The 26,709-nt window shown below is 43.0% G+C and overlaps 3 protein-coding genes and 1 pseudogene across 11 annotated transcripts in view; 3 read left to right on the forward strand and 1 right to left on the reverse strand.

The window, feature by feature from the left end:
• The window catches only part of ACLY (ATP citrate lyase), a 40,101-nt gene extending 30,997 nt beyond the window's left edge, over window positions 1–9,104 (forward strand). For 5 of the 8 annotated variants that reach the window (XM_011381237.2, XM_011381236.2, XM_011381239.2 and 2 more), the window contains 9 exons: window positions 711–838; window positions 1,427–1,520; window positions 3,392–3,546; window positions 4,589–4,739; window positions 4,938–5,081; window positions 6,813–6,926; window positions 7,298–7,380; window positions 7,658–7,734; window positions 8,146–9,104. In XM_011381237.2, coding sequence (XP_011379539.1) covers window positions 711–838; window positions 1,427–1,520; window positions 3,392–3,546; window positions 4,589–4,739; window positions 4,938–5,081; window positions 6,813–6,926; window positions 7,298–7,380; window positions 7,658–7,734; window positions 8,146–8,240 — 1,041 coding nt within the window. In that variant the 3' untranslated portion in view covers window positions 8,241–9,104. The remainder of the gene's footprint in view (window positions 1–710; window positions 839–1,426; window positions 1,521–3,391; window positions 3,547–4,588; window positions 4,740–4,937; window positions 5,082–6,812; window positions 6,927–7,297; window positions 7,381–7,657; window positions 7,735–8,145) is intronic. The other 3 variants (XM_011381240.2, XM_011381242.2, XM_011381244.2) reach the window with 2 other exon arrangements.
• Window positions 9,105–10,150: 1,046 nt separating this feature from the next.
• KLHL11 (kelch like family member 11) lies at window positions 10,151–20,177 on the forward strand. The gene is made up of 2 exons (XM_011381245.2): window positions 10,151–10,767; window positions 14,681–20,177. The coding sequence occupies exons 1-2, from the start codon at window positions 10,223–10,225 to the stop codon at window positions 16,260–16,262; spliced, it is 2,127 nt and encodes a 708-aa protein (XP_011379547.1). The 5' UTR covers window positions 10,151–10,222; the 3' UTR covers window positions 16,263–20,177.
• Window positions 20,178–20,300: 123 nt separating this feature from the next.
• KLHL10 (kelch like family member 10) lies at window positions 20,301–25,982 on the reverse strand. 2 transcript variants are annotated; one of them, XM_011381247.2, is made up of 5 exons: window positions 25,697–25,982; window positions 22,803–23,292; window positions 21,478–22,095; window positions 20,975–21,124; window positions 20,301–20,763 (listed from the first exon to the last, which is right to left on the reverse strand). In XM_011381247.2, the coding sequence occupies exons 2-5, from the start codon at window positions 23,220–23,222 to the stop codon at window positions 20,389–20,391; spliced, it is 1,563 nt and encodes a 520-aa protein (XP_011379549.1). In that variant the 5' UTR covers window positions 23,223–23,292; window positions 25,697–25,982; the 3' UTR covers window positions 20,301–20,388. The 2 variants fall into 2 exon arrangements, with proteins under 2 accessions (XP_011379549.1, XP_011379548.1); XM_011381246.2 differs by having other exon boundaries at window positions 20,336–20,763; window positions 25,635–25,976.
• On the forward strand, window positions 25,212–25,330 carry LOC111732190 (annotated as a pseudogene).
• Window positions 25,983–26,709: the final 727 nt, after the last annotated feature.

Genomic DNA, 26,709 nt, shown 5'->3' on the forward strand with positions numbered 1-26,709 from the left:
GTACCAGATGTTTGTCTAGGTTAATTCATTTTCCCCATTGCTTCACTAAAGATGTTAGTTTTCTCTTTCCTCTCATTCACTTCCCAGTTAATCAACCTCTATATTCTACTGGGTTTATATTTTACCTCAGTGCATGCTCAAGTGGAAGGTGGCAATCGCTAATTGTTGCTATGTGGGAATAAAGGCCTAGAATGCAAAAATCTGATTTCTTCAAAAAAGCTGAGAATTCATATTTTTATGTGGGGGAAAATTTTTTTTTTTTGAATATTGGTACCTATTTTACAAAAAGTATGTGCAGGACAATTAGATCATGTCTATGAGCTCAGTTCGGCCTCAGGTTGCCCCTTTGTAACTTCACTTCTTACCTGTTGTTCAAAACTAACCCCTGTCTTCCATCCCCTAATCACTGCCCCTGGGGAGCAAATGAAATTGGAAGTTGGGCTACCAGGCTTTGTATCCTGGCTCCCATAAACAGCTGCTGTGTGACCTTGAGTGAGCTTCTGAACTACTCAGTGCCTCAGTTTCCTCATTATTAAAATGAGTCATTCATTGTACCTGTTTAGTGAGCCTGCTTGGGGCTTGAATGAAGTGATTCAAGAAGAGTGTTTAGCAGGGTCCGGTCCGTAATGAGTGCTGATGTTTCCCAGGAGCCTTAGTTCCCTCTCAGGGGATTAACAAGCCCAGTCAGGCCACTCTCCCTTGCCTTCTAGGTACAATTTGGCCATGCCGGAGCTTGTGCCAACCAGGCTTCTGAAACTGCAGTAGCCAAGAACCAGGCTTTGAAAGAGGCAGGAGTCTTTGTGCCCCGGAGCTTCGATGAACTTGGAGAAATCATCCAGTAAGTGCACCTCGGGGAGGATGCCAGCCACCCCCTCCCTTTCCAAATCCCTCCTGAGGACAGCAGCCTCTCCAGCATGGAGGCATCCGATATTCCTGGTCCCTCTCAGGCATCTAGCGCAGCTGTACAGATGGTCCAAAATCCTTTCTTCTCTTTGGCTTTCGTTTTGTTTGTCGAAGCAGCAGTTATAGGCTGTTCAGCCTGGTGTTAAATAAAACCTGTTCAGTTTCTAGAGCTACTTGGCTGGCCATAAAGGAGATGAGCCTTAGAAACATTTAGAAAGTGTTACCTCTAATCAATGGATAAAGAGTTTTTGGATACCCTGTTGTCTCTTCCCATTCCTCTTCTCTGCTCTCCAGATCCATCTTTCTATAGCGCCCATTTAGAGGAGTAGGGAAGTCTTGTCCAGAACCTGTTTTCATTTAGTTCTTGGGGATCTGACTAGTACGAGTAAGTCACTAACAGAAAGTGAGTAGAGAGCTGGGAAACCTAAACTCTTTGGGGTTAGATGGAAGAGCATTCTTGGGATGACTAAGAAGAACCCAGAAGAAGATGATCCACATGGGTGTCTCTTCTCCTGCCTCCCAGGTCTGTGTACGAGGATCTTGTGGCCAAAGGGGCCATTGTACCTGCTCAGGAGGTACCGCCCCCGACGGTGCCGATGGACTACTCCTGGGCCAGGGTAGGTGCCGTGTATGTCCCTCACAGTGTGGGCAAGGGAGATTTGGGGGCTAAGGTGGTGGCTTTTGAGTCAGTTTGGCTTGAACCCTGAAACCAGGCCCACCGTAGTAGTTAGAGCAACCGTGCAATCACTGCCCTGGGCTCCCAAACACACCCTCGAGGGAGGTTTATCCAGGGGTGCAGGAGAAACCAGGCGACTGACTCTTGGACTCCACCCACGCCTCATGTTCTGGAGCTTGTGAGGTGGCCCCTTCTGACCAAGAAGTAGAACAAATGCAGGGCCCAAGAGGACAAAGGGCAGCGTGTACCTCCCACAGCTGGGTGGTCTGACCTGGAAATGGGGGCTAGGGCAGACGATGTCCCCTAGAGTTGTCTCTACTTCCTAAGAGATTTCAGGGTAAAGTAGTCCCTACTTGTCTAAGGGGTGTAGATGAACTAATTTTCTTAATATAAAAGAACTCTTAGAAATCACTTTTAAAAAGACTGATAACTCATTAGAAAAATGGGTAGGAAATGGCTTTTCAACATGAAAAATGCTCAACCTCATACATTATAAAGGTCACCAAAGTAAAAACTGTGATACCGATTTTTCCCTATCAGGCCAGCGAAGATAAAAATTCTCTGGTAACATGCTGTGTTTGTATGGGTGCAAGGAAACTGGTGCACTCATTCGTTGTTGGTGGGAGTGGAAATTGACACCACCTTTCTGAAAGGCAGTTGGGTAATATGAATCAAATTTAAAAGTGCTCATACTTTGTGGTCCAACAATTCCACGTCTAGAAAACTACTCCAGAGAAATACTCGCATATACACACAAAGAAACATGTTCAAGGATGTTTTCCTAGTTGATACTTATCAGTGGTGGAATAGCTAAATGGTGATATTGTCCTATGATGGGATACTGTACAGCATTTAATAGGAATGAACTATATCTATGTGTATACCGATGTTTATAGAGCTCAAATTCATTGAGTAAATATCACGTTATAAGACAGTATATCTATTGTGATCATGAAAGGTATACACACATAAAACAGTGTTGCATATTCTCCATGTGTCTATGTATGCACGTAAATAAAAGTGGAGAAAGAAAGGTCCAGAAAAATGTCCACTAACAAACATTAAGGCAGAAAACCAGGATGGGGGTGGAGGTCTGAGGTGACATAACTTTATCTGTTCTAAATTTTTAAAAAGGAGATGGTACTCATGTTACTTTTATAATTAAAACGTAAGTTGAAAGTATTTTTTAGTTAAAGTTCATAGGGGATAATTAAAGAAATGGGCTTGGACAGCATTGGCTGCTGTGTGCCCCAACTCAGGAAATATGAAATTCAGGGGCTCAGTTCCTTCCCCTGGGCAAAGGACATCTTGAGGGGTGCCCCCATTTCCACAGCCATGTGCCTTATTACACTTTGGTGGGAAGTTGGTAGCTGTATGTGAAGTGTTTAAAATTTTTTCCTTCAGATTCATTCTTCTATTTCTTAGCCAGGTGACCTTGGGCTGGTTACTAAGCCTCTCTAAGCTTCATTTCCTCTGCTATAACATGAGGAATGATTCTCCTTTGTGAGGTTTCAGTGAACCAATGGGTGGAAACAGCTTAGCACACCGCCTGGCCCCACAAATGCTCAGTAAAGAACAGAACAGTGCCAAGGCTGAGCAGGTGCCATGGGCGTGGCACTCTTATTTTCTTTGCCCACAATGATTCGGTGAAAGGACTTTTGCACTTCTTTCTCAGGAGGAGTTAGTCTTAGAGTTGTTACTTGGCCACCAGAATTTAAGACTTTCCTGGGACACTGGTTCTGAGAGCACAGTCCAGGAAAAATCTCTGTGGTTACCTTAGTGCTGCTTGTCTCTGCCCCCATCTCTATTTAGGAGCTGGGCTTGATCCGCAAACCTGCCTCATTCATGACCAGCATCTGCGACGAGCGAGGACAGGAGCTCATCTACGCGGGTATGCCCATCACTGAGGTCTTCAAGGAAGAGATGGGCATTGGCGGGGTCCTCGGTCTCCTCTGGTTCCAGAGAAGGTGAGGCATGGAGGGGAGAAGGTGAGGCATGGAGGGCAGAAGATGCTAGGGCCTTGGGACCCGGAGTTAATGATTTTCCCTGACAGGAGAGCAGGGACCGGCAGCCTTGGGGGAATATGTCCAGGGTCAGTCTTTATGGCCAAAGATCAGATTTAAGGCCAGAGTAAAGAAATACAGGCTGTACCTAAGTCTTCTAAGGACAGAAAAGCCAGTCTAAACCAAGAGAAATAGAAAGCAGGACCTCATCAGGGATCTTGGATCAGCCCCTTTACCTTTGGATTTTTTAAAGACACGGAACAGAGTAAATTGGTGCCTTTTTAGCAAAAGGAGGGAGTTAGCAGGAGAGATCTGGATGGATCTGGTAGCTCAGGGTGCAGGCCTGTGGACTTACTGAACAGGCATAAAGTACCTTGTATCATCAGCCTGAATGTGAGAAAAAAGTTTGATACTCTCTACAACTCCCAAGCTTATCCCTCCCTTGGGACTGATGACTGGGCAAGGGGGCCAGTGAGTACATGATTCACAGAGCCCTGGCTTGGGGTGGCACCTTTCCTTCCTGGGAAAAGTTCATGGGCTATAACACCTGAGCAGGTTTTACTCTGCTCTTGCATCCTCACGTCTCCGGATGACATTCTAAACATCAGTTGGTAGGTTCAACACTAGAGGAAGCCTAGGGCCTCCTATAATGGGACAGGGACCTCACCTTCTCCCTGTCTGGTCCATAAATGGGAGCCACAAAGACAGGTCAAGTCCTGTCAGAGCAACTCATGCCAAAAACTGCTGACTAAAGAACAGATTTCAAACCCTGTTTGCTAACTGTTTTAGAAGAAGCATTTGATATCAGCTGCTCAGGAATCCAGAGGTTTTGCCCTGGAGTTGTGTGATAGTGTTAGACCCGAACTGTCAGGTTGTTGCCCTTCTTGAATTTGTTTAGGGAGATGGGAGAAGGCGGGAACATGGCCTTGTCAACATGATCTCCTGTTCAGCAGCTCACCTTTGTTTCCACCCTCCCTTCTCTATCCCTTTTCTCACCGTCCTCTAGGTTGCCCAAGTACTCCTGCCAGTTCCTTGAGATGTGCCTGATGGTGACAGCCGATCATGGGCCAGCCGTGTCTGGGGCTCACAATACCATCATCTGTGCTCGGGCTGGGAAGGACCTGGTTTCCAGCCTCACCTCGGGGCTGCTCACTATTGTGAGTACGGCGGTCCTGGGAGGTGCACAGTGAGAACAATGGGCTTTGACCTCATGCTTCTTGGCTGCAGCAGGGTCCTAGAAGGAGCCCCTGAGGGTAAAAGCCCGTGCTGGGGTTGGTTAGGGCGTGCCAGATTGGTTTGCAGAGCTGAAGGAGACTCTTACAGCTCAGGGGAACGTGGGCTTGTTTCTCCTACAGGGGGACCGGTTTGGGGGCGCCCTGGATGCAGCAGCCAAGATGTTCAGCAAAGCCTTCGACAGTGGCATTATTCCCATGGAGTTTGTAAACAAGATGAAGAAGGAAGGAAAACTGATCATGGGCATCGGTCACCGAGTGAAGTCGGTAAGTTGTTGCTTTCCTTAAGGGACTGAGCCTACGGAGTGGATGGGAACAAGAAAGCATCAATTTAGTTGGGAATACCCAGGCAAAGCTTTGGATGTGTTGACAGATGCTAACGTTAGAATACAGATTGCCCTTAAACAGTTTTTATCATGTTCAGTTTTGGTGTGAAAATATAAAAAGCTGGAATCTTGGTAACTTTAGCTTTCCAAATGAACCTTATAGGACTAAGGCCAGGGTTAAGGAGACATATCAGTCACCTTAGGCTAGCTGTATGCTTCAGTAACTACCAACTCCAAAAATCAAGTATCTCAATGGCTTACAGCAACAAAGATTTGTTTCTTATTTGCTCTACACCCACTGGGGGATGGTGCCGACTCTGTTCTCTGTCATCTGTGCTGAAGAAGCAGCCCTTATCCAAGATGTGTTGATCTCCCATCAGAAGGAAAACAGTCATGGCAGAACTACATGAAAGCTCTTAAAGCTTCAGCTTACTTTCACTCGAATGTCATTGGCCAAAGCAAGTCACATGGTTAAGTCTGACATCACTGGGGCAGGAAAAGCAACAACATCAAGTCAAGCCTGATTGGTAGAGCCACAAGAGTGAATATTTTAAGTAGTTAATACGAGTCTCCCACAGGGTAGATAGCCCTTTGTGTGTCCTGGTAATGAATTCTATTTAGAAATCAAAGGGAAAAACAAGAGGTAGCAGCAGCTGCCCAGGGCCTTACAAGGACAGCTTCTTATGGGACCCTTTGCTTTGGGGTCCTTGGCTGTGTAGCTCCAGAAACCTCATTTAGTTGGTCACTCCTCTGGTCTAGGCAGGGTGTATGACTCACATTCATACAAGATGGTCACGTGTGTGATCTGGAGTGCTCCCTTCTGGGTATCCAATGCTCAGCCAGCCCTGGTAGATCTCCAGAGGTTGCTTGATGAGCAAGGACTGCACTAGAACCGAGGAAGGTGGTTAGTTCTGAGGGTCATTCCATCCAGGCTTTGCAGAACTTTGTTCAGCCACGCCCAGCTCCCGAGCAGATAGCACCTCTCCGATCCAAGGTGCAGAGCCTCTTTCTGAGATGTCAGACCTGTGCTGCCACACTCAGTCTTGCAGGCTCCTTCCTTTTTGGAGTCTGTACTGACCTCAAGTGTCTCTTCCCTGAGGGAGGAGGTCACTATGGCATTGGGAAATGGCATGTGCCTAAACCCTCTCACTCCCCCACTGATAGATTATTGCTTAGTGTGGGTCTCTTGACAGGTGGTTCATCTGCATTCATTGAAGGTCCAGAGTTTTTCCTAAAATTTCAGAGGTACTTGCTTAGTGTAGAACTTTGTTATAGCTTGACCAGGCTGCTGAGCTGGTGGGCAGTATGGCTAGTGGCTAGAACCTAAGATTTCTTATTGGAGAGTGGGTGAACCCCAGCCTCCTATCCCTTAACATGGTAGGACCCCTGGCCAACTCAACATCTCCACATCCCAGTTCCTTGTCTGCAGCGTAAAAGAAAGAACCCGCAAAAGCTGTTTTGAGGCCCAAATGAGATATGAAAGGACTTTAAAAATCTTAAGCCCCACAGTAGTGTCATAATCTGTGCTACATGGAATCATACATGTGGTTCAGGTCCTAGAACACACCTGAATATGAAATGTACAGTTGTGTCTACCTGAGACGCAAGCCCGAACATGTCCCTAAACAGGAATGTTAGAGTGGGTCCTCTGTAACTTCGAGTCACTTTCTAGATAAATAACCCAGACATGCGAGTGCAGATCCTCAAAGATTACGTCAAACAGCACTTCCCTGCCACCCCCCTGCTCGACTATGCGCTGGAAGTGGAGAAGATTACCACCTCAAAGGTAAAAAAAAAAAGTCTCTAATTCCTGAATCACAGTTTTGGGTGACTTTCTTGAGAGAAATGAGAGAACCAGGTTACCTTTTGACTTTGCAGCTAAAATCAAACCTGGTTTTCTAGAAATTTTTATTTCTGTTGCATAACTAAGTTTAACAGACATGCACTAAGTATCAACTAGGTGTTGGATCCTTTGCTAGACATTGGGGATTAAACTAAGTAAGACACAGTCTCTTCTAGCCAAATGGATGTTTTGATGGGAGGTTTTTTAAATGGTGATCAGAATGCGTAATATGGTAGTAGTAGTAGTAATAGTGGAAAATTACAAGAAAAAAATGAGAAATAATTATAAATACTTGGAATTTTTTGCCTTCCCAGAAACCGAATCTTATCCTGAATGTAGATGGCTTCATCGGAGCTGCATTTGTAGACATGCTTAGAAACTGTGGGTCCTTTACTCGGTGAGCATTACAGCTCTTTTCTTTTTCATAATGTTTATTGATTTTTGTTATCGTTCCTCTCAACTCTAAAAGCAATGCATGCTCTTTATGGAGGACTTAGAAAATATAGAGGTATAAAGAAGAAAACAAAAAATTGCCTCTACTCCTACTGCCCAGAGCAACCCTCTTTTCCACTTTGAAATCAAAGAGCTTCTCATTCCTGAGCAGAAGTCGTATGCCTGTGGGGAGGACAGTCATGTGAGCCATTTTAAAACTGCATGTTGATTGTGTGTTGCAGGGAAGAAGCTGATGAATATATTGACATTGGAGCCCTCAATGGCATCTTTGTGCTGGGAAGGAGTATGGGCTTCATTGGTGAGTTAGTTGTTTATTATTGTCTTAAGAGTTTTTTAGGTTTTTTTTTCTTTTTTACCCAAGGGCCCAGCTATATCACTTATCCATGTAGTGAGTTTCTACAAAAGAGAGGTCCCATTGACTTATCATTGTTTCTAATCCTTCCTTTCTTACTTTCACTTACCTCTTATCTTTATCTTTGTTCCTTTGTTCTTGGAAATGACTTCAGTTGCCAGCCCAGGAAAATAGAATTAAACCCAACAGTTCCCTTTTACCAAGCCTGGCATCTGCCTATAGAATGGATCTGGATTTGCTTCCCCGTTTCTTCTACCGTTTTGTATTAGAAAGATTTCCCTTCCTCTCTTCTCCCCTTCACCAAACTTTAACAAGTTCACCAACTCTTAACAAAAAGATGCATTTGCTCTATTTTAGGACACTATCTTGATCAGAAGAGACTGAAGCAGGGGCTGTATCGTCACCCATGGGATGATATTTCATATGTTCTTCCGGAACACATGAGCATGTAACTGAGCCAGGAACTGTGTTGCAGTAAAGTGAAGACAAGAACTCCTCCCCCCAGAAATATTGTGCAGACAGCTGGCACTGGAGCTTGCTATAGGATGGGCCTGGAATATAAACAGCTGTTGGTATACAGGCACCGAAGACCAATACTCACAGGCTAACACTGTTCAGTGCACACAATGAAGCTTAATATTTTTTTTATAAGCATAGAAATAAAAACCAAGCCAATATTTGTGACATCTGCTCTGCCACCTGCTGTGTTTATTATATAAAAGCATCTAAGCACTGTCAGGATGGCATTTTTCCTTATTATAGGGCGTTATAATGTTGCTTTCTTTTTTCCGTTAGTTAAAAATTTTCCCTTGGAGGAAGGGAATGAAACTTTTAAGACTTCAAGATATTATACATTTAAAGCATCCCTAATGTCTTGTTTTCCTGCTTATATAACCTGAAGAGCATTGTATTAATCTGATTTTTTTTTATGATCTTTTTGTATGTTATGCGTGAAGGATTTGTTTGGTATCTCACTGAAACATTTCATGTTGCAGACTAAAGTCTGCTTCTGTCAGGGGGATTGGACCATCGCATCCTTAGCCACTATCACAAAATATGTGGAATAGTGATTTAAAATGTAAAGTTGCAACATACATATGTTTAAAATGGAAACACAAAGAAAAAGCTGTGAAATGTCTTGTGTCTTATGTTCTCTGTATTTATGCAACTGATCTGTCTTACTGAAGTCTGGGTCCAAGGACTCATCTCCAACCAGTTTGCATCTATAATCCACAAAGATTCTGGGCAGCTCCCACCTCAGTCTCTTCTCTGTATTATCATAATTTGGTTTAAATAAACTATATAGTAACAATGAATACATACCGCTCTCTTTCATCTGCATTCCTTTGAACTGTACTTCCTAATAATTTTACTACATGTAGTTTTAAAAATACAATCCACCTCTTTAAAAAAGAATCAGAACTATTTTCCAAAAACAAAACATCCATGCCTAATTCTGCACCCCGTCCTTTCTCAGTGAACAGGAACCAAAGCTCTGCCCACCCAGACACTCAAAGCCAACAACCTGGGAGTCATCCTTTCCTCTGCTTCTCTATCTGGTTGCCAAATCCTGTTGACTTATCCTATAAATAAATTTAAGTATAACTGACATATTGGTTTCCGGGTGTACAACATAATGATTTGATATTTGTATACACTGCGAAATGATCACAATAAGCCTAAGTACCGCCTGATTTACCCGTGTCTGTTCTGCTAACTTGTGGCCCTAGTTCTACTTTTGACCCCTTACAGTCCATTCTCTACACAGCCGCCAGTGATATTTTTAAAAACATCTAATTGAGCCATTTTCGTGCTTAAAACCCAAAAGTTGCTTTGATCATTTTTTAAAACAAGTATATAGGGAACAGCAGCTATGACCCAGACACTATGCGAAACACTAGACAAACATCTCATTTAATCCACAGCAATCTGCCAACATAAGTACAGTTCTTGCTTTTAAAAGATAAATTAGTTCAGAGGTAAGTAAATTGCTCATCCTCATCCACGTAGCTGGGGCTCAGTCCCAAGTCTTTTTTTCTTTTTAAGTTTTCACTACAAAAACACTTTAAATCTTTAAAAATCCTATGTTGCTACCCAAGACACTGATCATGGGTGATGGTCTAGGGTGGCTTTTGTTTTACGAAATGACCACAGAGAGCATGATACTCACTGATAGGACACAAGGACACAAGCCACCACCCAACCGAGATGGGGGTGAGAACCCTCGAGTGCAGCAATCATAACTGAAGAGTAGTACAGTTGAACCTTATCTCCGGTGGGAACGGCGGCGGGCTGGCAAGGCGCGTGCGCAGACCCCGCGGCCTGCCGGCCGGCTCCGCCCCGCGCCCACTATTTATTCCCAGAATCCCTCTGTGTCGCACCAGAACGGCTGGTTCGTTCCGAGACTGCAGCCACCGGGCGCGGCGGCGTCAAGATGGCGGCTGCGGCGGTGGCGGCTGCTGCGGCTGCGGCTGCGGCTGCATCACTGCAGGTGCTGGAGATGGAGAGCATGGAGACGGCCGCCGCGGGCTCGGCGGGGCTGGCCGCCGAAGTCAGAGGGAGCGGCACGGTGGACTTTGGGCCCGGACCCAGCTTATCTGCCATGGAGGCGAGCGGGGGCGATCCGGGTCCGGAGGCCGAGGATTTCGAGTGCAGCACTCACTGCTCGGAACTGTCGTGGAGGCAGAACGAGCAGCGGCGCCAGGGCCTCTTCTGCGACATTACCCTGTGTTTCGGCGGTGCCGGAGGCCGCGAGTTCCGGGCCCACCGCTCCGTGCTGGCTGCCGCCACCGAATACTTCACGCCCCTGCTCTCAGGCCAGTTCTCTGAGTCCCGTTCCGGCCGAGTGGAGATGCGCAAGTGGAGCTCCGAGCCCGGGCCCGAACCCGACACGGTGGAAGCCGTTATCGAATATATGTACACTGGGCGCATTCGCGTCAGCACGGGCAGTGTGCACGAGGTGCTGGAGTTGGCCGACAGGTAGGTGAGAGATGGAGATGCTGGCTGCCCGGGGGCTGCATCCAGGGAGGGCGCAGGAGAAGGTGGGGAGGGTAGTGCCTACCGGTGGGCTCCAATGAGCCCTGAGGAAATGCATTTGTTTCATACTTATTGAGCGCCTGCTGTGTGCTGTGGGGCAGCCTCTACGCTGGGCACTAAAGATGCAGCCGGCCAGTCTGGCGAGGGCAACCTCCTCTTAGCGCAGATTCCAGGGATAAAGGCAATGAAAAAGAAAGTCCTTGTGTAATAAGTACTGTGTTGACTTAAAAAACAAGTGAAAAGATAGTGGTTGAGTAGAGGGAAAGACCTTTCCGAGATGACATTTAAACCGATCTCTAAACGGCAAGGAAGAAGTGGCGATGCAAAGATGGAGAATGAACAATCCAGGCAGATAGCGCAGAGGCCTTCAGGCAGGATCCAGTTAGGTTTAGGGAACTAAAAGAAAAATCTGGTGGGGCTGGATCTAGTGGGTGATGGGGAGAAGGGTGTGCGTTCGAATAAGGAGTTTGGATTTTACTGGGTGATGGGAATCTGGGTAAAGAAATTATCTGATTTAAATAGATGATTCTGCTGCTGTGGAAGATGGAGTGTAGGGGGCAGGAATGGATGCTCGAGACTGGTTAGGAGGCAGGTGAATGCCATTTATAGAGATGGGAGGAGTCTGTTTTGGCAGTGCTATGTTACAGACACATTATTTTAACAAATGCAAACTGAATACCTATTATGCAGCAGATCAGACACTGGGTTCTAAGGTGCTTTAGATTCAGCGCTGAACAAAACAGACAAAAGTCCCTTTCCTCATTGCACTCACATTTAGTAGATGGAGAGTAAATAAGTAAAATAGCAAGTTGGATGATTGTTAAAGCAGTGATGAAAAATAAAGAATGGTGGGGACATATAGAGAGTGCTGGTGGAAAAGAACTATTTTTAAAATCAAATAAAGAATAGCTCAGGAAGACATTTTGCAAGGTAAACAGTGTTTCAGGTAGGGCACGCAGGTGTAAAGGCGGAGCTTGTCTAGATACGACTAGCAGGAGGCCAGTGGATCAAAGAGATGCAGAGTGAGAAGAGAAAGAGAAGCCCCAGGGGGTAATGGGGATGGACCTAGATCCCATAGGGCCTTGTTGGCCTGTGGAAGGACTTGAGCTCTTACTCTCATGGATGAGAAGGTTTGGGGCAGAGGAATGATGCGATCCGATTTGAAGAATTTTTCTATGTTGAAAAAAGGATGGGCAGCCAGGAAGGGACTCCAAGGGTAGAAGCAGAGACACTAGTTTAGGAGGTTGTTGCAGTCGTGGTGGAGGCTTGGATTGAGGAGGGAGAAGTAAAGGTGATAAGAATTGCTTCAATTTAGATATATTTTGACGATAGAGGAGATGAATTTGCTGATGGATTTGATGTGGGGTATGAGGGAAAGACTACTACTAATTTTTTGACCCAAGCAATTGGAAAGTTGGAGTTATTATTTATTAAGATGTGGAAGACTGCAGGAAAGCAAGTTTGGGAGGAAGATCAGGAGTTTGGTCTTAGTCCAGGAGATTTCTGAGTAGGCAGTTGGATATCAGAGCATTGGGAGCTAGAGATTGGAGGGAATTAGCATATAGATGGTAATTAAAGCTTACAGAGTAGGGAGAGAAGAGAAGGGGCAGTACTAAGCCCTGATGTTCTTCAAAATGTTCAAGAGGAACCAGCAGAGACCGATTTCCTATTAGCCTAGAAAGAATGGGTGTCAAGGAGGGAATAGCCAGTCATGTCAGCCCTGTCAGCCGTAAGTGATCGTTGAATTTAGTGTTAACGGAAGTCCTTGATGGCATTGACAAGTCATTTAAGTCTTGCTACAAAGAGGATCAGAAAAATGTTACACATGGAAATGTTTGGGGAGTCCAGGGAGGTCTTCTTCCCCCCTCTAAGATAAGAGGTACTAGAGCATGTTTGTGTGCTGATGGAAAATGAATTAGTGGAGAGGGAGAAATTGATGTTATGAGAGCAAGGGAATAATTGCAGGAGCAGGCCTTGAGAAAAGGAGGAGATATAAAATTCATATTAAAAATGGAAAAATTGGACTGGGAAGGCAGAGTACAGGGAACAGCTACGGGTAGATTGGGTGGGGGGAAGGTGAAGTTCCGCCTGGCTATTTCTGTTTTCTCAAAGCATGAGGTTGGATCATCCATTAGAGGGTGGTGTGGGGCACCTGTAGATTGGAGGGAGCAGGGTTTGTCGAATGAAAATGGATAGAAAAGAGTCATTGTATCCACGGTGCTATGTTTGCTTCTGTCTTGTGAGCTTGTATTTTTCCGATTTAGCCTTGCGTTTTGGGGGAGAAGTAGGGATGAAGGGAAGAGAGAACACCTCAGGCAATTTACTTAAAACTCCAACTTCTCTCCAGCTGTAAGCTGCTGAGTAGCTGCCCTGTGTTAGGCGCTGTTCTGAGTGTCCTGCAACCATCACATCTAATCTTGTCATCAGCTCTGAGGCAGGATCCCTCTCCCTACCACCTCCCTGCTGCATACAGTCTCTCTGTTTATCATATCTACCGTGCTCCACACTTGTTACATAAGTAATAGAAAGTGCCCAGTACGATGCCCATCACATGGCAAGTGCATAGGTATATGATAGCTATTGCTTTCATAGAGCAGTGTTTCCAAACACCTGTCCAAGGGAATATGTGTCAGAACTACCTGTAGTGCCTGCCCTGCCAAAAATAGGATGGGGGGCAGACAACCTGGAAATCTAGTGACCATGGCACCCAGACATGTTTGAGAACCACTAGAGCTCTTACCATTACACCTTGTCTTTGTCTTCTAAGATGGTATGTTCCCTGAAGAGGGTGAAGGGAGCCTGTCTTATTCATCTTTATATCATCCTTAGATGGTTATGTAGCATAATAACCATAATAACAAATGATTACTAAATTAGGCCTGGACCGATGAAGTCATCCTTAAATTGTTTAAGGTTCTGATTTCTGGGGGCCTACTCTTTTTAAAGCAGTGGTCTCAAATTGGCCACCCTCAGGGCTGAATTCTGCCAGATTTATGGATTTGGGTGAAACTATTTGTTTGTTTGTTTGTTTGTTTTTTACTTTAAACAAATTTAGATGGGCAGACAATTTCTGGTCAATATCGAGCCAAAAACTTTTTTTTTTTTAAGCCTGGGCTGTCCTACATGTGTTTTTTATTGTTGTTTTATTTACTGGCTTCTTCAGATGTTTGCATTTGCTTTGCCACCCTGCTCACTAAGAACCCAAAAGTGCTGCTCACCCCCAACCCCTGGCACCCCTTACTACTGCCACCACTAGCTGACCAGGGAGAAAGTTCTAGTGAAGGGAAGGTTTAAACCTCTGACAGAAAGCCTCCACTGCTACTCCTTCTGATACTTGAGCAAACAGAGCCTCCTAGGAGCCGTGTAGTCAATGCTTAGTAAAATTTCTTCACTGAGATCTGCGTCTTCGAAGAAGAGGACGGTGACTGGCCAGAGATTAGGGCAGTATGGCATAGACAAATTGGAATTGGAATTGGCCTTTGTCAAGGGCAAATTAAAGTGAAAATAAAGTATGAGACTGTTTTACTTTATTAAAGGATATGTTCTGGAAAATCTCACATAATTTAAAAAACTCCATTGTGTTAGATGTAGTGTGCATAATATATAATTTATGTATAAACTGTATAATGAAAATAACTTAAAATATATGAAGATGATTTTATATATACTGTTACATATATACTTTTAAACATACTTTTCAGCATAATCCTTTTTAATTTAGGGGGTTTGCTTTTTTGCAGATGTTGGGCATAAAGTGAGATGACGCTCACCATTTCAATTTGTATAATTCAGATGCTCTCAATGCATTCACATAAAATATGCACATTTGAAAATTAACCTTTTTCTTGATTTTTAGGTTCCTATTAATTCGTTTAAAAGAATTTTGTGGAGAGTTTCTCAAGAAAAAACTTCATCTCTCTAACTGTGTGGCCATTCATAGCTTAGCTCACATGTATACCCTGAGCCAGCTTGCTCTGAAAGCTGCCGATATGATACGGAGAAATTTCCACAAAGTAATTCAGGATGAAGAATTTTATACTCTACCTTTCCATCTCATTCGAGACTGGCTGTCGGACTTGGAAATTACAGTTGATTCCGAAGAGGTTCTCTTTGAAACGGTTTTGAAGTGGGTTCAGAGAAATGCTGAAGAGAGAGAGAGATACTTTGAAGAACTTTTTAAATTGCTCAGATTATCCCAGATGAAACCTACTTACCTTACTCGGCATGTCAAGCCAGAGAGGCTGGTGGCCAATAATGAAGTTTGCGTCAAGTTAGTGGCTGATGCTGTGGAGAGGCATGCGCTGAGAGCCGAGAATATACAGTCTGGCACGTTCCAGCACCCCGCCTCTCATGTCTCATTATTACCTCGCTATGGGCAAAACATGGACGTGATCATGGTTATTGGAGGCGTGTCCGAAGGAGGGGACTATTTAAGTGAATGCGTGGGATATTTTGTCGATGAGGACAGATGGGTAAACTTACCCCATATTCATAATCATCTGGATGGACATGCTGTTGCAGTAACAGAATCCTACGTGTATGTTGCTGGATCAATGGAACCAGGGTTTGCTAAAACTGTGGAAAGGTATAACCCAAATTTGAATACATGGGAACATGTTTGTAGTTTGATGACAAGGAAGCATTCTTTTGGGCTAACAGAAGTCAAAGGGAAACTCTATAGCATTGGAGGACATGGCAACTTTAGTCCTGGCTTTAAAGATGTGACTGTTTATAATCCCGAGCTTGATAAATGGCACAACTTGGAATCAGCACCGAAGATTCTCCGAGATGTCAAAGCACTGGCCATTGAAGACCGCTTTGTATACATTGCTGCCCGTACTCCTGTGGACCGGGACACTGAAGATGGATTAAAGGCTGTAATTACTTGCTATGATACCGAGACTCGACAGTGGCAAGATGTGGAGTCTTTGCCACTTATTGACAATTACTGCTTTTTCCAAATGTCGGTGGTGAACTCAAACTTTTATCAAACAGCATCATGCTGTCCCAAGAGTTATTCTCTAGAAAATGAAGAGGCAGTCAGAAAAATTGCCAGCCAAGTTTCTGATGAGATCCTTGAAAGCTTACCTCCAGAAGTCCTAAGCATCGAAGGAGCAGCCATTTGCTATTACAAAGATGACGTTTTCATTATTGGTGGCTGGAAAAATAGTGATGATATTGATAAGCAGTATCGGAAAGAAGCCTACCGATACTGTGCTGAGAGAAAGAGGTGGATGCTTCTTCCTCCCATGCCACAGCCGCGTTGTAGAGCTACCGCTTGCCACGTGAGAATCCCGTACCGGTACTTACATGGCACACAGAGATATCCTATGCCGCAAAACTTAATGTGGCAGAAGGACCGGATCAGACAGATGCAAGAAATACATCGGCATGCCCTGAACATGCGGCGCGTGCCAAGCTCTCAGATCGAGTGCTAGGTTCTCTGATAAATGCAGCTTAAAACAGACGTGCTTCACGAGGCCGAAAATGTCCAGACTGTTACTTGAAAAAGTATGTCGATAACTTATTTTCTACCTGAACTGATTATTGCCCCATAGAAAGGAAATATAGTTAAAAACCGAAGACTGGGAAACTCAATTCAATACATGGTAATGTTTTGTTAGCTGGCAATCTTTCTGTCTTTGTCTTTGATATGTGTATATATGCTAGCTAAATAAGATCTTTTTAAAGACAGGTGGGAAAACCAGGTGTAGTTACTTGGCTGTTTTTCTGCCAAGAAATTATACTCTTTTTGTTTTAGGGACTTATGTTTTGAACATGCTTTAAGCACCAATATTATTTGCACATTTACTTTGATATTCCTTTTCATTTTTTCCTGAGTGGGTTGGTTTTGACAAGATCAGAACTTATGCATTAAGCCCTCCTCTGCAGGAGGTATGTGCAATAGACTGAAATTTGAAGGAAAAAGCACAATATTTCAGCAAGATGATTTCAGAATGTTTGCATTGATATTTTATTGTTTATCTAGAAATACTGTTATGCGTCTTTTTAGAACAGATGACTGACTGATAAATTTGTGATTGGCTCATGCATTTTTTTGAATATTTTTCATTTCTTTAGCAACTGAGTTATCGACTTCAAGCCATTGCTCAGAGATGATGGTAGTTGGCAAAAGAATTGATCTTTAGCTGATTGATTGACTACAGAGGACGTTACATATGTAATTTGTTTCTCTAAGAAGAGAAGTTTATTAGTGTAGACTAAGAAATCAAAGGCATTAAAAAATAAAAACGCTTTTTTTTAGGAGTTGTAGGCTTATTCGAGGATAAATTAATGAGTGTAAATAATGCCTATGACAATCGATATTCAATGCCTTCAGTTTTAAATTTTGTGCTAATGTGTATTATATATAGAATCCTCATCATTCCTTTCGAAAAGAAACTTTTTTCAAAATAGGAAGGAAATGGCAATTTAGAGAAATGTTGCTAAAGAAAAGCCTTATTATTTCTCAGCCCCTGGATAATGTTTTATTCGGTTGCCCTGGACTTTAATTGGAACTTTGCCCGAGCCTGGAATACCAAATTTAAATGCATAATTCTGGCTCTTAAAAAGCTGTGGTTAACTTTTATTTATTTTTATGTATTCTTCTGATTCCCTTACACACTCCCAAGCTTTATACAAATTAGCACTCAGGTTGACTCTTTTAGCACTCAGTTAACTCCTGCACTTACTATTTATAATGTGAGTCCAGTATATTTTTTTTGTTTCTTTTGGAATATCTCTACTTTCTTAGACACATTCCAGAATTCTGTTCTAGAAGTTGAATTCTAAGTGCAGTAATTTTTTTCCCCCTAGTCCATTATAGTTAACCTCCTTCTTAGTTGTATCAAATATCAAAAGAAAAAAGTACAACCAGAAATTTTAGCTCTCAATTTGCTGCAAGACCATTAATGTTTAGCCCTTGGACTCTGTACTAAGTAAGAACTTTTCTGAAATATTTAAATTGGTATCCCTGCCCAGGAAAAAGTTTTTCAATAAACATGTTGGAAATCTGCATTAAAACCATTTTAGACTGGGCTGGGGATAGGAAACTGCAAGTTATATTTCTACATGAGAATATATTATCTTAATCCACCTCTACCATTTTCTCAGTTTCCATGTATTTGCAGTTACTTTAATAAAAGCCATTGGATACTGAGAAGTGCTTATTCTTAGTTGTGAGAGGTCTATGCAAATAAGACAGAAAAGCTCATTGAGTGAAGTCCTCATTTCTCTCTGGTAGACAGTGCTAGCAAACTTCCATTTCTTGGTGGTGTTTAAATAATTCAGTAGCTCACTAGGATTCCAGTTTCTCTACAGAAGGGTGTGATGTAAGGATTTGGAGTTGTTTCTTTCTTTTTTTTTTTTGTCTCAGGGCTGTTTTCTGAGACAATCATTACCAATCATTACCAAAATCATTTGTTTAGAGGATGTCATTTTTTCACATGATGTGGCAGAAATTATAACTCAGATTTCGGTGTAACCTGGTTTTGAAAATTGACTGAAATTGTTGTTTTTTAACTCAGCAGGCAGCCTAGGCCATGGGTGAAAAGAAGGGGTAAGTCCTTCCTCGCATGATGACGTGTGCAGGTTTTCCTGACTACTGAATTTCTAATTTTCCTATTTGAATTCACATGTGTGATTTCACATCAATAACTTGTTTACGAATATCTCAACTAACTTGTTAATCAGGAAAGAAACCAGATTTGCTTAAATCTGTTCAAGGCTGACATTCTGAAATTCTAACCTGGAAATACTTCTCAGTGTATTTGGAAAGGTTCTCATGATGATGACCAGCCTAAAATGGCTCTTTGGGAAAGAAATTTCCTTTTTGATGAAAACTTAAAGATTGTGTTTAGTAATTTAAGCAGTTAAAAATACAACTTTAAAAAGATAGTTTAATGTGTATGTAAGCAAACCTTTTTGGTTGCTTTTGGTTTTGTTTCGTGGACGGAAAAGAGAGGAATTGATTTTACAAAAAGTTATAACTATACATAACTTTGAGTGAAACTGCTTATGTCTCAGAATAGATATCTTTTAACTATACCTACCTTACCATGGTTTTAAAAAAATCAGTGATATATATTGAGAATGTCAGTCATGAGCTTAGTGTTTAAGTATCTCATTTGCAGTTATTTGCATGGTTAGTCTTGTGTATCTGGTATCCAACCTTACTTTTGCTGTGCCAATTCAAAAATATTTTTCTAAAAAATTTAAAAATTCATTGACATCAGTTTTGTTTTGATCAGTTGGTTTTGTATAGTATTTCTGGGACCAAAAATTTTAAAATACTTTTAAAATACAGAACAGACGTTTAGAACTGGAAAGATAGTATTTATGGAAGATTTGTGTGCTCTTCTGTATTTTAAACTCTTCAGGCTGCCGGTAAGGCAGTTTCTAAGGCACACTTTTTTCCTGTTCATGTTTCTTGACTAGTGTAGCATGTGGTACGTTTAAATACTTTACTATCTGCTTCATAATTCTAATATGAACACTATACTATAGGTAGACAGGTAAGCTAAATTATGTGTATTTTAGTTACTTGGCCTAGTCAAGCATAACTAAAGAGACTTTTTTTGCACTTTCCTCAAATTAAGCTTAAATAAATAGGGTCTATTGGCCACATTCCATATCCTTTGAAAACATACAGAATTGTGAAGCAAGTTGTCTGTCTACACTCGAAAAATAGGGTGCCTATAAGTTGCTGTTTAACTGTAGAATATTTAATGGTTTAGTCTCCTTTTTTAACTGTCAAACATTTTGGCACAGTTCATCACTCCAGTTTGTTACTTTCTTGAGAATAGTCTGTTTTTGTTATAATGCTTACATTGGAAACAAAAGAGCTTATCGTCAAGTGATGTAATACAATAACAATACAGTCATTTTGCTTCAAGGAATTTAGATAGCCAGATAACTATTTGTTGCTTATCTCGTAGGGCTTTTGTCTTACTCTATATGACCATTCCTGCAAATGTCTGACAGTGAAGCACATAGAGTAGAGCACTTGCTGTTAACTGAATCCTCCTACGTAATGCACTCGTGAAAAGTAGTGCTTGCTAGATGTTTAAAGATCTTAGGATCCCTGTGCTAGGGCTCATTGAGTTATTTGTAAAAGAAATACTTAGTTCAAGCTGATATATAGCGAGTTTTGGGGGCTAGCAGTATCCAAGCTCCTACTCTACTGAAAGTATAATCTTGACTCTCTCCTGTCTGTCAGAGGAGATACGGAATTTAGGACACTTTGAGACATTACATTGTAAAATAGCTTGTTTTATGTTCCTAAAGCTATCTTGTTCTATGTCAAAGCTATTAATCGTCTCATTGTAAGTTTTAAATAAACGTATTTCATTAGAGCTGGTTTGTACTGTGTGATATTTTTCTTTCTAAATGTGCACTGTTGAGTATAATTGCTTTCTTTCTTCCCTCTTATTCCCTCATTCATGCAACCCTTGGCTCCCTTAAGTTGAACATTTTCCAGTACTCTTATAAGTTTAAACACTGCATTTATTTTAAAAAAGAATTAATTCTTAGTGCTTAGACTTTTTATTAGCTAAATGAAGAGGCTCATACAGGTAGGGTACTGGTTGAAGCGGAGTACTTTACTTCATCTCGCAGTGCTAATCCTGTGAAGTTGTCCCTTCTAGCTGCATATTCCCCAACATTGGCCAGCCCTGGTACCACACAGCAGCTCAGAGCACTGCGGTATATACTCATGTCATGAGCATCGTACCACTCATCGGTCTTTTCATCATAGCACTCAACATTAAAGGTGGTGGTAAAGCCATTAAAGCCACCCACCACAAACAAGAGGTCATCTACCACCTCGATGCCGAAGTTGCTACGAGGATTAAACATAGTGGGGATCGTGCGCCAAGTATTAGCCACTGGGCTGTAGGCTTCTGCACTCCTAAGTCGATTGGCTCCATCAAAGCCGCCTACCTGTGGACGCAAAGGAAACAGGGTTGACTGTTAACCACTGATTCTGTTCACCTAGGAGGCCCTTTTAGGGGAGGACCAGTGATTTCAGACCTCCCTCTGCCACTATCCTCCATGGATAAAAAGCTGCTCAGATGCTTACCAATGGTAGTGTAAACCTATTTGATAATAGAACATCAAGGGTTTTCGTTTTTGTTGTCCAAGATAAACTCACCGCATATACATGTTCTCCATAAGCAATTACGCCTATTCCACTTCTCCTGCTTCTCATGGGTGCTATGACTGTCCACTGATTACTCTCAGTGTTGTACACTTCTGCTGTAAACAGGCATTCGTTTCCATTAAACCCACCACATATGTAGACCTGTACGAAGACAGTTCCAAGATTATTAAAATTGTTACTTCTGGGGAGTAGAAAGAAAGGGGGTGTGTGTATATCCATATATATATAGTGGCGGTTGGTGGGGACACCTTCAGTGCCAGTCTGTACTAGCTGAGTTTCCTGTCTCCACATGTGTATGCATTGCTTTTTTAAGAAGTAAAATAAAATTACAAGGGGCTGCATAGTTGTCTGACAGGCTTAGTACTGCAGAGTGAGTACTGCCACTTCCGTTTTCCACACACCCCAAAGAACAAAGAAGAGCATCATTTCTGGGCTGCTTTGCTTTCACATCTCCCGTTGCCACCACCCTTCCAGCCCTGCCCCTTAGTTCTTACCTTTCCGTAGAGTGTTGTGGCACTCGCATCACTCCTCTGTTCATGCATGGGGGCAATGAGTGTCCATTGATTGGTCTCTGGCTCGTAACGCTCAGCAGTGTTGAGACGCACGTACCCATCAAAGCCTCCCATGGCATAAATAAAATTGCTGAGGACTGTTACGCTGACATAGCAACGTCTGGAGTGCATCGGGGCCACCTGGTGCCACGTTTTCTTGACTGGATCAAAACGCTTAACACTGTTGAAGTAGTCTACACTATCAAACCCCCCAATGATATAAACGTAGCCTTTCAAATAGGCTGCCCCGTGGTAGGCACGGGGACTCTCTTCCTCACAAGTGACATTCACCCATCTATCTGCTCGAGCATCATATGCCTCAATGGCATTGGTGGGGCTCCCACCGCTCCAGCCACCAATTGCAAATAGGATGGCGTAAGGCAGTCGGGGCCTGGTAAGTGGGTTAGTGAAGTCAGAATTAGAGGGTCCATTCATATTTAGGTCATACATGGCCTTTAGGGCATTAATGATGACTGGCTTGCATTCCTCGCTATCTTTGACATAGTCATTCATCTTAACATTGTTCATGAAGTACTCAGCATGCATTAGGGCCAGGCGAACCTAAGGAGGAAATGCAGAGAGTCATTTAGATGTGGTGAGGGTCTCTGGAAAACATATCTTCAACCCTCTGTTTTACAGTATGCCTTTGAATTACAGTAGGGCCAAATTTTGTTTTGTTTTAAATTTACAGCTCACAGCTTGTTTTTCGGAGGTTGTATACATTTGGATTCTGAAAATGAGTTAGATAGAAGACACCTCAAATAGTCAGCGAGCTATTTATATGAATGAATAGCCCATTCATTGGGCACTGGACAGTACTATTAGACCGAAAAAAAGCTGTAGCAATTGTTCCGTAATTGAATATACAGATCTCTATATGTAAAATAACACAAATTAGCACCAAATGGCTACAACTGAGTGTAATACTCATGGTTTGGTTACTAGTCCAGCTTCTTGGGTTTGGGGAACTCAGAATTGACAAAAGTGAAAGGAAGACCCTCTAGAATTCTTTCGAAGGCCTTGCCCTCTCCTTCTCCCACTACCAGGGAGAATTTGGGTCAAAGAATATTACTGGGATAGAAGGAACTAGCAATGTCAAGGGCAAAGAAAATTGCAAAATTGTAGAAACTAGTCGGAGATGCCTTCTACCTATACATAAATATAGCCCTGGAATCTGTCAAACATCTGAATGTGGCTTTTAGGACAATCTTAGGATAAATATCAAAAGCAAGCCGTTAAGCATCCCACAAAAAATAATTAAACTTGACCTTGGGAAGCAAAACTGAAATATGCTGCTTTCTATTTTGGGGATCATGAGAAATCCATTTTAAAATGGCTTCAAACACAGCATCTTCTTGTTTGACGTTGAGCTCATCTTTCTCAATGATATCCTTCAGTTCGCTGACCGAGAGCTCTAAAAACTCTGCCGAGACTTTCACCATCTCCTCAAAGTTGTGCAATATGAACATGTAGGCCTTCTGCCTCAGTTCCGGGCAGTAGTAGTAGTCTGTGAACTTGCAGATGCCAATACAATTATCCAAACACAACTCCGACTTGAGGAACTCACAGCAGCCCCTAACAATACCCATGATGTTAAATTGGTCTGCAGCAGCCAGCAGCTTCTCCACGTTGTCCGGTGTGATAGGAACGGTCCTGGTGTACGCGTATTCAATAATTAGCTTCATCATGTCGGGGGAAATGCCAGGAATGTTGTATACCTTCTTTTCAGTGTTGTTCCAGCCACTTGTAAACAAAGCTCTGAAAAAAAGAAAAACTAGCAGCCACTGATACATTTCTCTCTGGCTTACTATACTCTCCCCGACCTTTTCTTGAAGAGAGTTTGGACATTTTCTAAAGAGTGCACAGTGAGTATATTGGAAATCAATTGGGGTGAGGAGGGCAGACTGTGCTTTATACAGGGGGCAAGAGGACCTTTCCAAGCCTTTGACTTTGGTCACTCTTATCATCCTTATGATAACTAGGTCCTTTTCCCATTTTGTGCATGGAGAAATTGGGATTTAGAGCTGGGAGTAAGACCTAGGTCTCTTCTGTCCCAACCCCTTGTCCACCAAATTCTATCTTGCTTAAAGAAATTAAACTTGAGCAATACACTTTTTAAATATGAGTTGTTTAATCAACACATATCCATAATCTAATCATTTCTGTTGCTACCTCCTTGGTCCAAGCCACCACCATCTCTTGCCTGGATTATTAGGAGTAACCTCCTAACTGATCTCCCTGTTTCTGCTCTTGAGACCTCCAGAGTTTATAGTCTTATCTGTCACCAGAGTGTTCCTCTTCCACTCAAAATATTCCACTGACTTCCCTCCTTAGAGTAAAATACAGTCTTCACCAGGGCCTGCAAAAGACCCCTGAGATCTGGACCAGTCATACCTCACTGACTGTATTTCCTCCCGCCTTCTCCCTCACTCCCTCCCAGCCCCACTGGCCTTGCTTTCCTTGAATATACCAGAGATGCTTTCATCTTTGGTCCTTGTACCTTCTGTTCTGGCTGTTGGGAAGGCTGCCCCAGATCTCTGTGTTTCTCTTTCCCTCATCCCCTCCTTGAAGTCTTTGCTCAAATGTAACTTTGTCAGCAAAGTGATAATCCTATTTAAAATTGCCACCCACCACATCTTATCTTTTCTTTTTTCTCTTAGCATTTATGATCTGATATGCATTTTATTTATGTAATGCCTGTTCCCCACTATGAGAAGGTAAGCTTCATACCAGGAATGTTTATTTCTTTATTCATTGTTTTATTTTCAGAACCCACTATAGTGCCTGTCACAAAATAGGCACTCAATAAATAGATCATTTAATAATGAATACATGACTACTATCCCTCTTTGTAGCTAGGTAATTTTCTAGGTATTGAACAAGACAGAATTCTCTGCCCTAATATATTTTGCTTTTTTAGGAATACGGGCTTAGAGATCAAATTCTTCTCTAGAGCAGGGGTCTGTAAACCTCTGAGCCAAATTTTGCCCACTTCTTTCTTTTTGTGCTGTCCACGAGCTAAGAATGTTTTTTACATTTTTAAGTAGGGGAAAAATTGAAAAAAGTATTTTGTGATACCTGGAAATTTTAATAAATTCAAATTTCAGTGCCCATAAATAATTTCATTGGAACACAGTTGTGCCCTTTCATGTAATATTGTCTAGAGCTGCTTTCCCACTTTAAAGGCAGAGTGGAGTGGTTGCAACGGAGACTGGAGGGCCCGCAAAGCTTAAAATATGCACTATCTGGTCTTTTTGTAGACTCTGCTGTAGATCTAGATGAATGAGAATTTTAGCAACATGAGATTCATTTATCATATCTTGATTGGAACCAATTACTCAAACATTTTCAGCTCATGAACAAAAAGCCCTTCTACTTCCTGGATTGCAATAGTTTTGGCCCAAACCCCCTTTTTTCTTCTGATAAATATTTCCATGCTTCTTTCCCTTCATCCTCCTTCCCCTCCCCTCGATCCTTGTTAATTTATCACCCTGTTTGAGCTCCTCTCTACTAGCATAGGGGCACAGGGATGGCTGAAGTGATATTGTCATCTAGGTTTAAGTAGGAAACCTAGTATGGATGCCCAACCTTTCCAAAGGTTGGCTTGGGTGAGAATCAAAGGAAAAAAGCAGCTGGCCCAAGAATAGTTGGTTGAAATCCTATTGAAAACCACAGAGGTCTACAGCCATGCCACCCTGAACAAGCCTGATCCTGTCTGATCTTGGAAGCTAAGCAGGGTCGGGCCTGGTTAGTACTTGGATGGGAGACCACCTAGGAAGACCAGGTGCTGTAGGTGTAAAAAATAAATAAATAAATAAGAGATTGTAAACTGACAAGGTCCTTGCAATCTGTGGGGTCAACCAAGGGTTGCTTCACCTAAAAAAAGAAAAAAGAAAAAGAAAAAGAAAACCAGAGAGAAGAGGCTCTGGCCCTAGTTGTGCCTCTTCAGAAGACAAAGGAGCCAGGCTACAGGAGCCCAGAATTTTGACAGTATCCCTACTGTAAGATGGGGGGTGGGGGGGTGGAAAACATGACATGAACCAGAATGTCTCAAAACGAGCCCAATTCCCCTTTGGCTTAGTTGAGCAACCCTGTTATACCTAAAGTAGGAACTGCAGCTACAGAGGATGTTCTTGTGGGCATTGAACTCAAAGCCATTGACCTTGATGACCACGTCGCAGAGCTTGCCCTCTAGCCTAAGCTCGTTGAAGATCTCACAGGTCATCGCACTCATCTTCCTCTCCATGTGAGGCTGGTGGAAACGTGTGGAGGCCGCCGTGCTCTCCATCTCCATGGCACCCTGGGACCAGCCGACAGAGGCTGTTCTCCTAGGGTGTCGGGGAGGGTTGTGGGGGGCCCCTTTAGCCAGCTGTCGCTCCCTTTCCTTACTACATCTTTCATATAGGGCCCACCAGGCAGCCCAAGTTCCAGAATCCTGGGCCCGCAGTGAGATCACTTAGGATTGTGCTCTCAGGTTCTGGAACTCTCTCCTGTCCTTGTCCTCCTTCCTTATCCCCTCCCCCACCACACTATTAGGCTAAAGATCACCCGCACCTCCTTCTTTGCCCTTGCACTCAGAGCAGGACCGTGACCACCAATACTGTATAAAAGTTTTTATTAATTCTGGTTCCTGTTGCCCACTTCCGTGATGCCCAGTTCCATATCCCTGTATCATCTATCGACCTTCCTCCACTGCTCCACACTTGGCTCCCCAGACACAGAGTTTAAGGAAACCAAGTCAGAGAAGGCAGAAGGGAGAAGTAAAACTGATAAGAATTTCATTCTGGCCCAACTGTCCAGGGCCTTCCTGCCCTCTGGACATAAGGGAAATCACTCGTTTTCTTCTGATGAGGAGTGGGCCCAGTTAAGAAAGCACCTTCTGGATGTTTAACAGAACTCACATTATGGCCCTGTCATATCTCCTCCTAGCCTGTGACATTTTTGTCATGCAAACTGTAAGCCTGGGAATGACCACACTTGCTAGGGTTTTTGCTCTAGAAAGAGTAGCATCCAGTAACCCCAAGTCTTTGGGACCCTCATCCTCCTCAATACTGAGCCCTTAACAAGGGTCTTGCCCTAGCGCGCCGCAGAGCCCTCCCAGGGCCACCAGTCTCTGGGCGCCGGGTCCTGCAGTCCGGCGGCCCCAGGCGGCGACGACGCATGCGCAGTGCGGTC

This window comes from Pteropus vampyrus, unplaced genomic scaffold, assembly GCF_000151845.1.
Source record: "Pteropus vampyrus isolate Shadow unplaced genomic scaffold, Pvam_2.0 Scaffold432, whole genome shotgun sequence".
Classification (NCBI taxonomy): domain Eukaryota; kingdom Metazoa; phylum Chordata; class Mammalia; order Chiroptera; family Pteropodidae; genus Pteropus; species Pteropus vampyrus.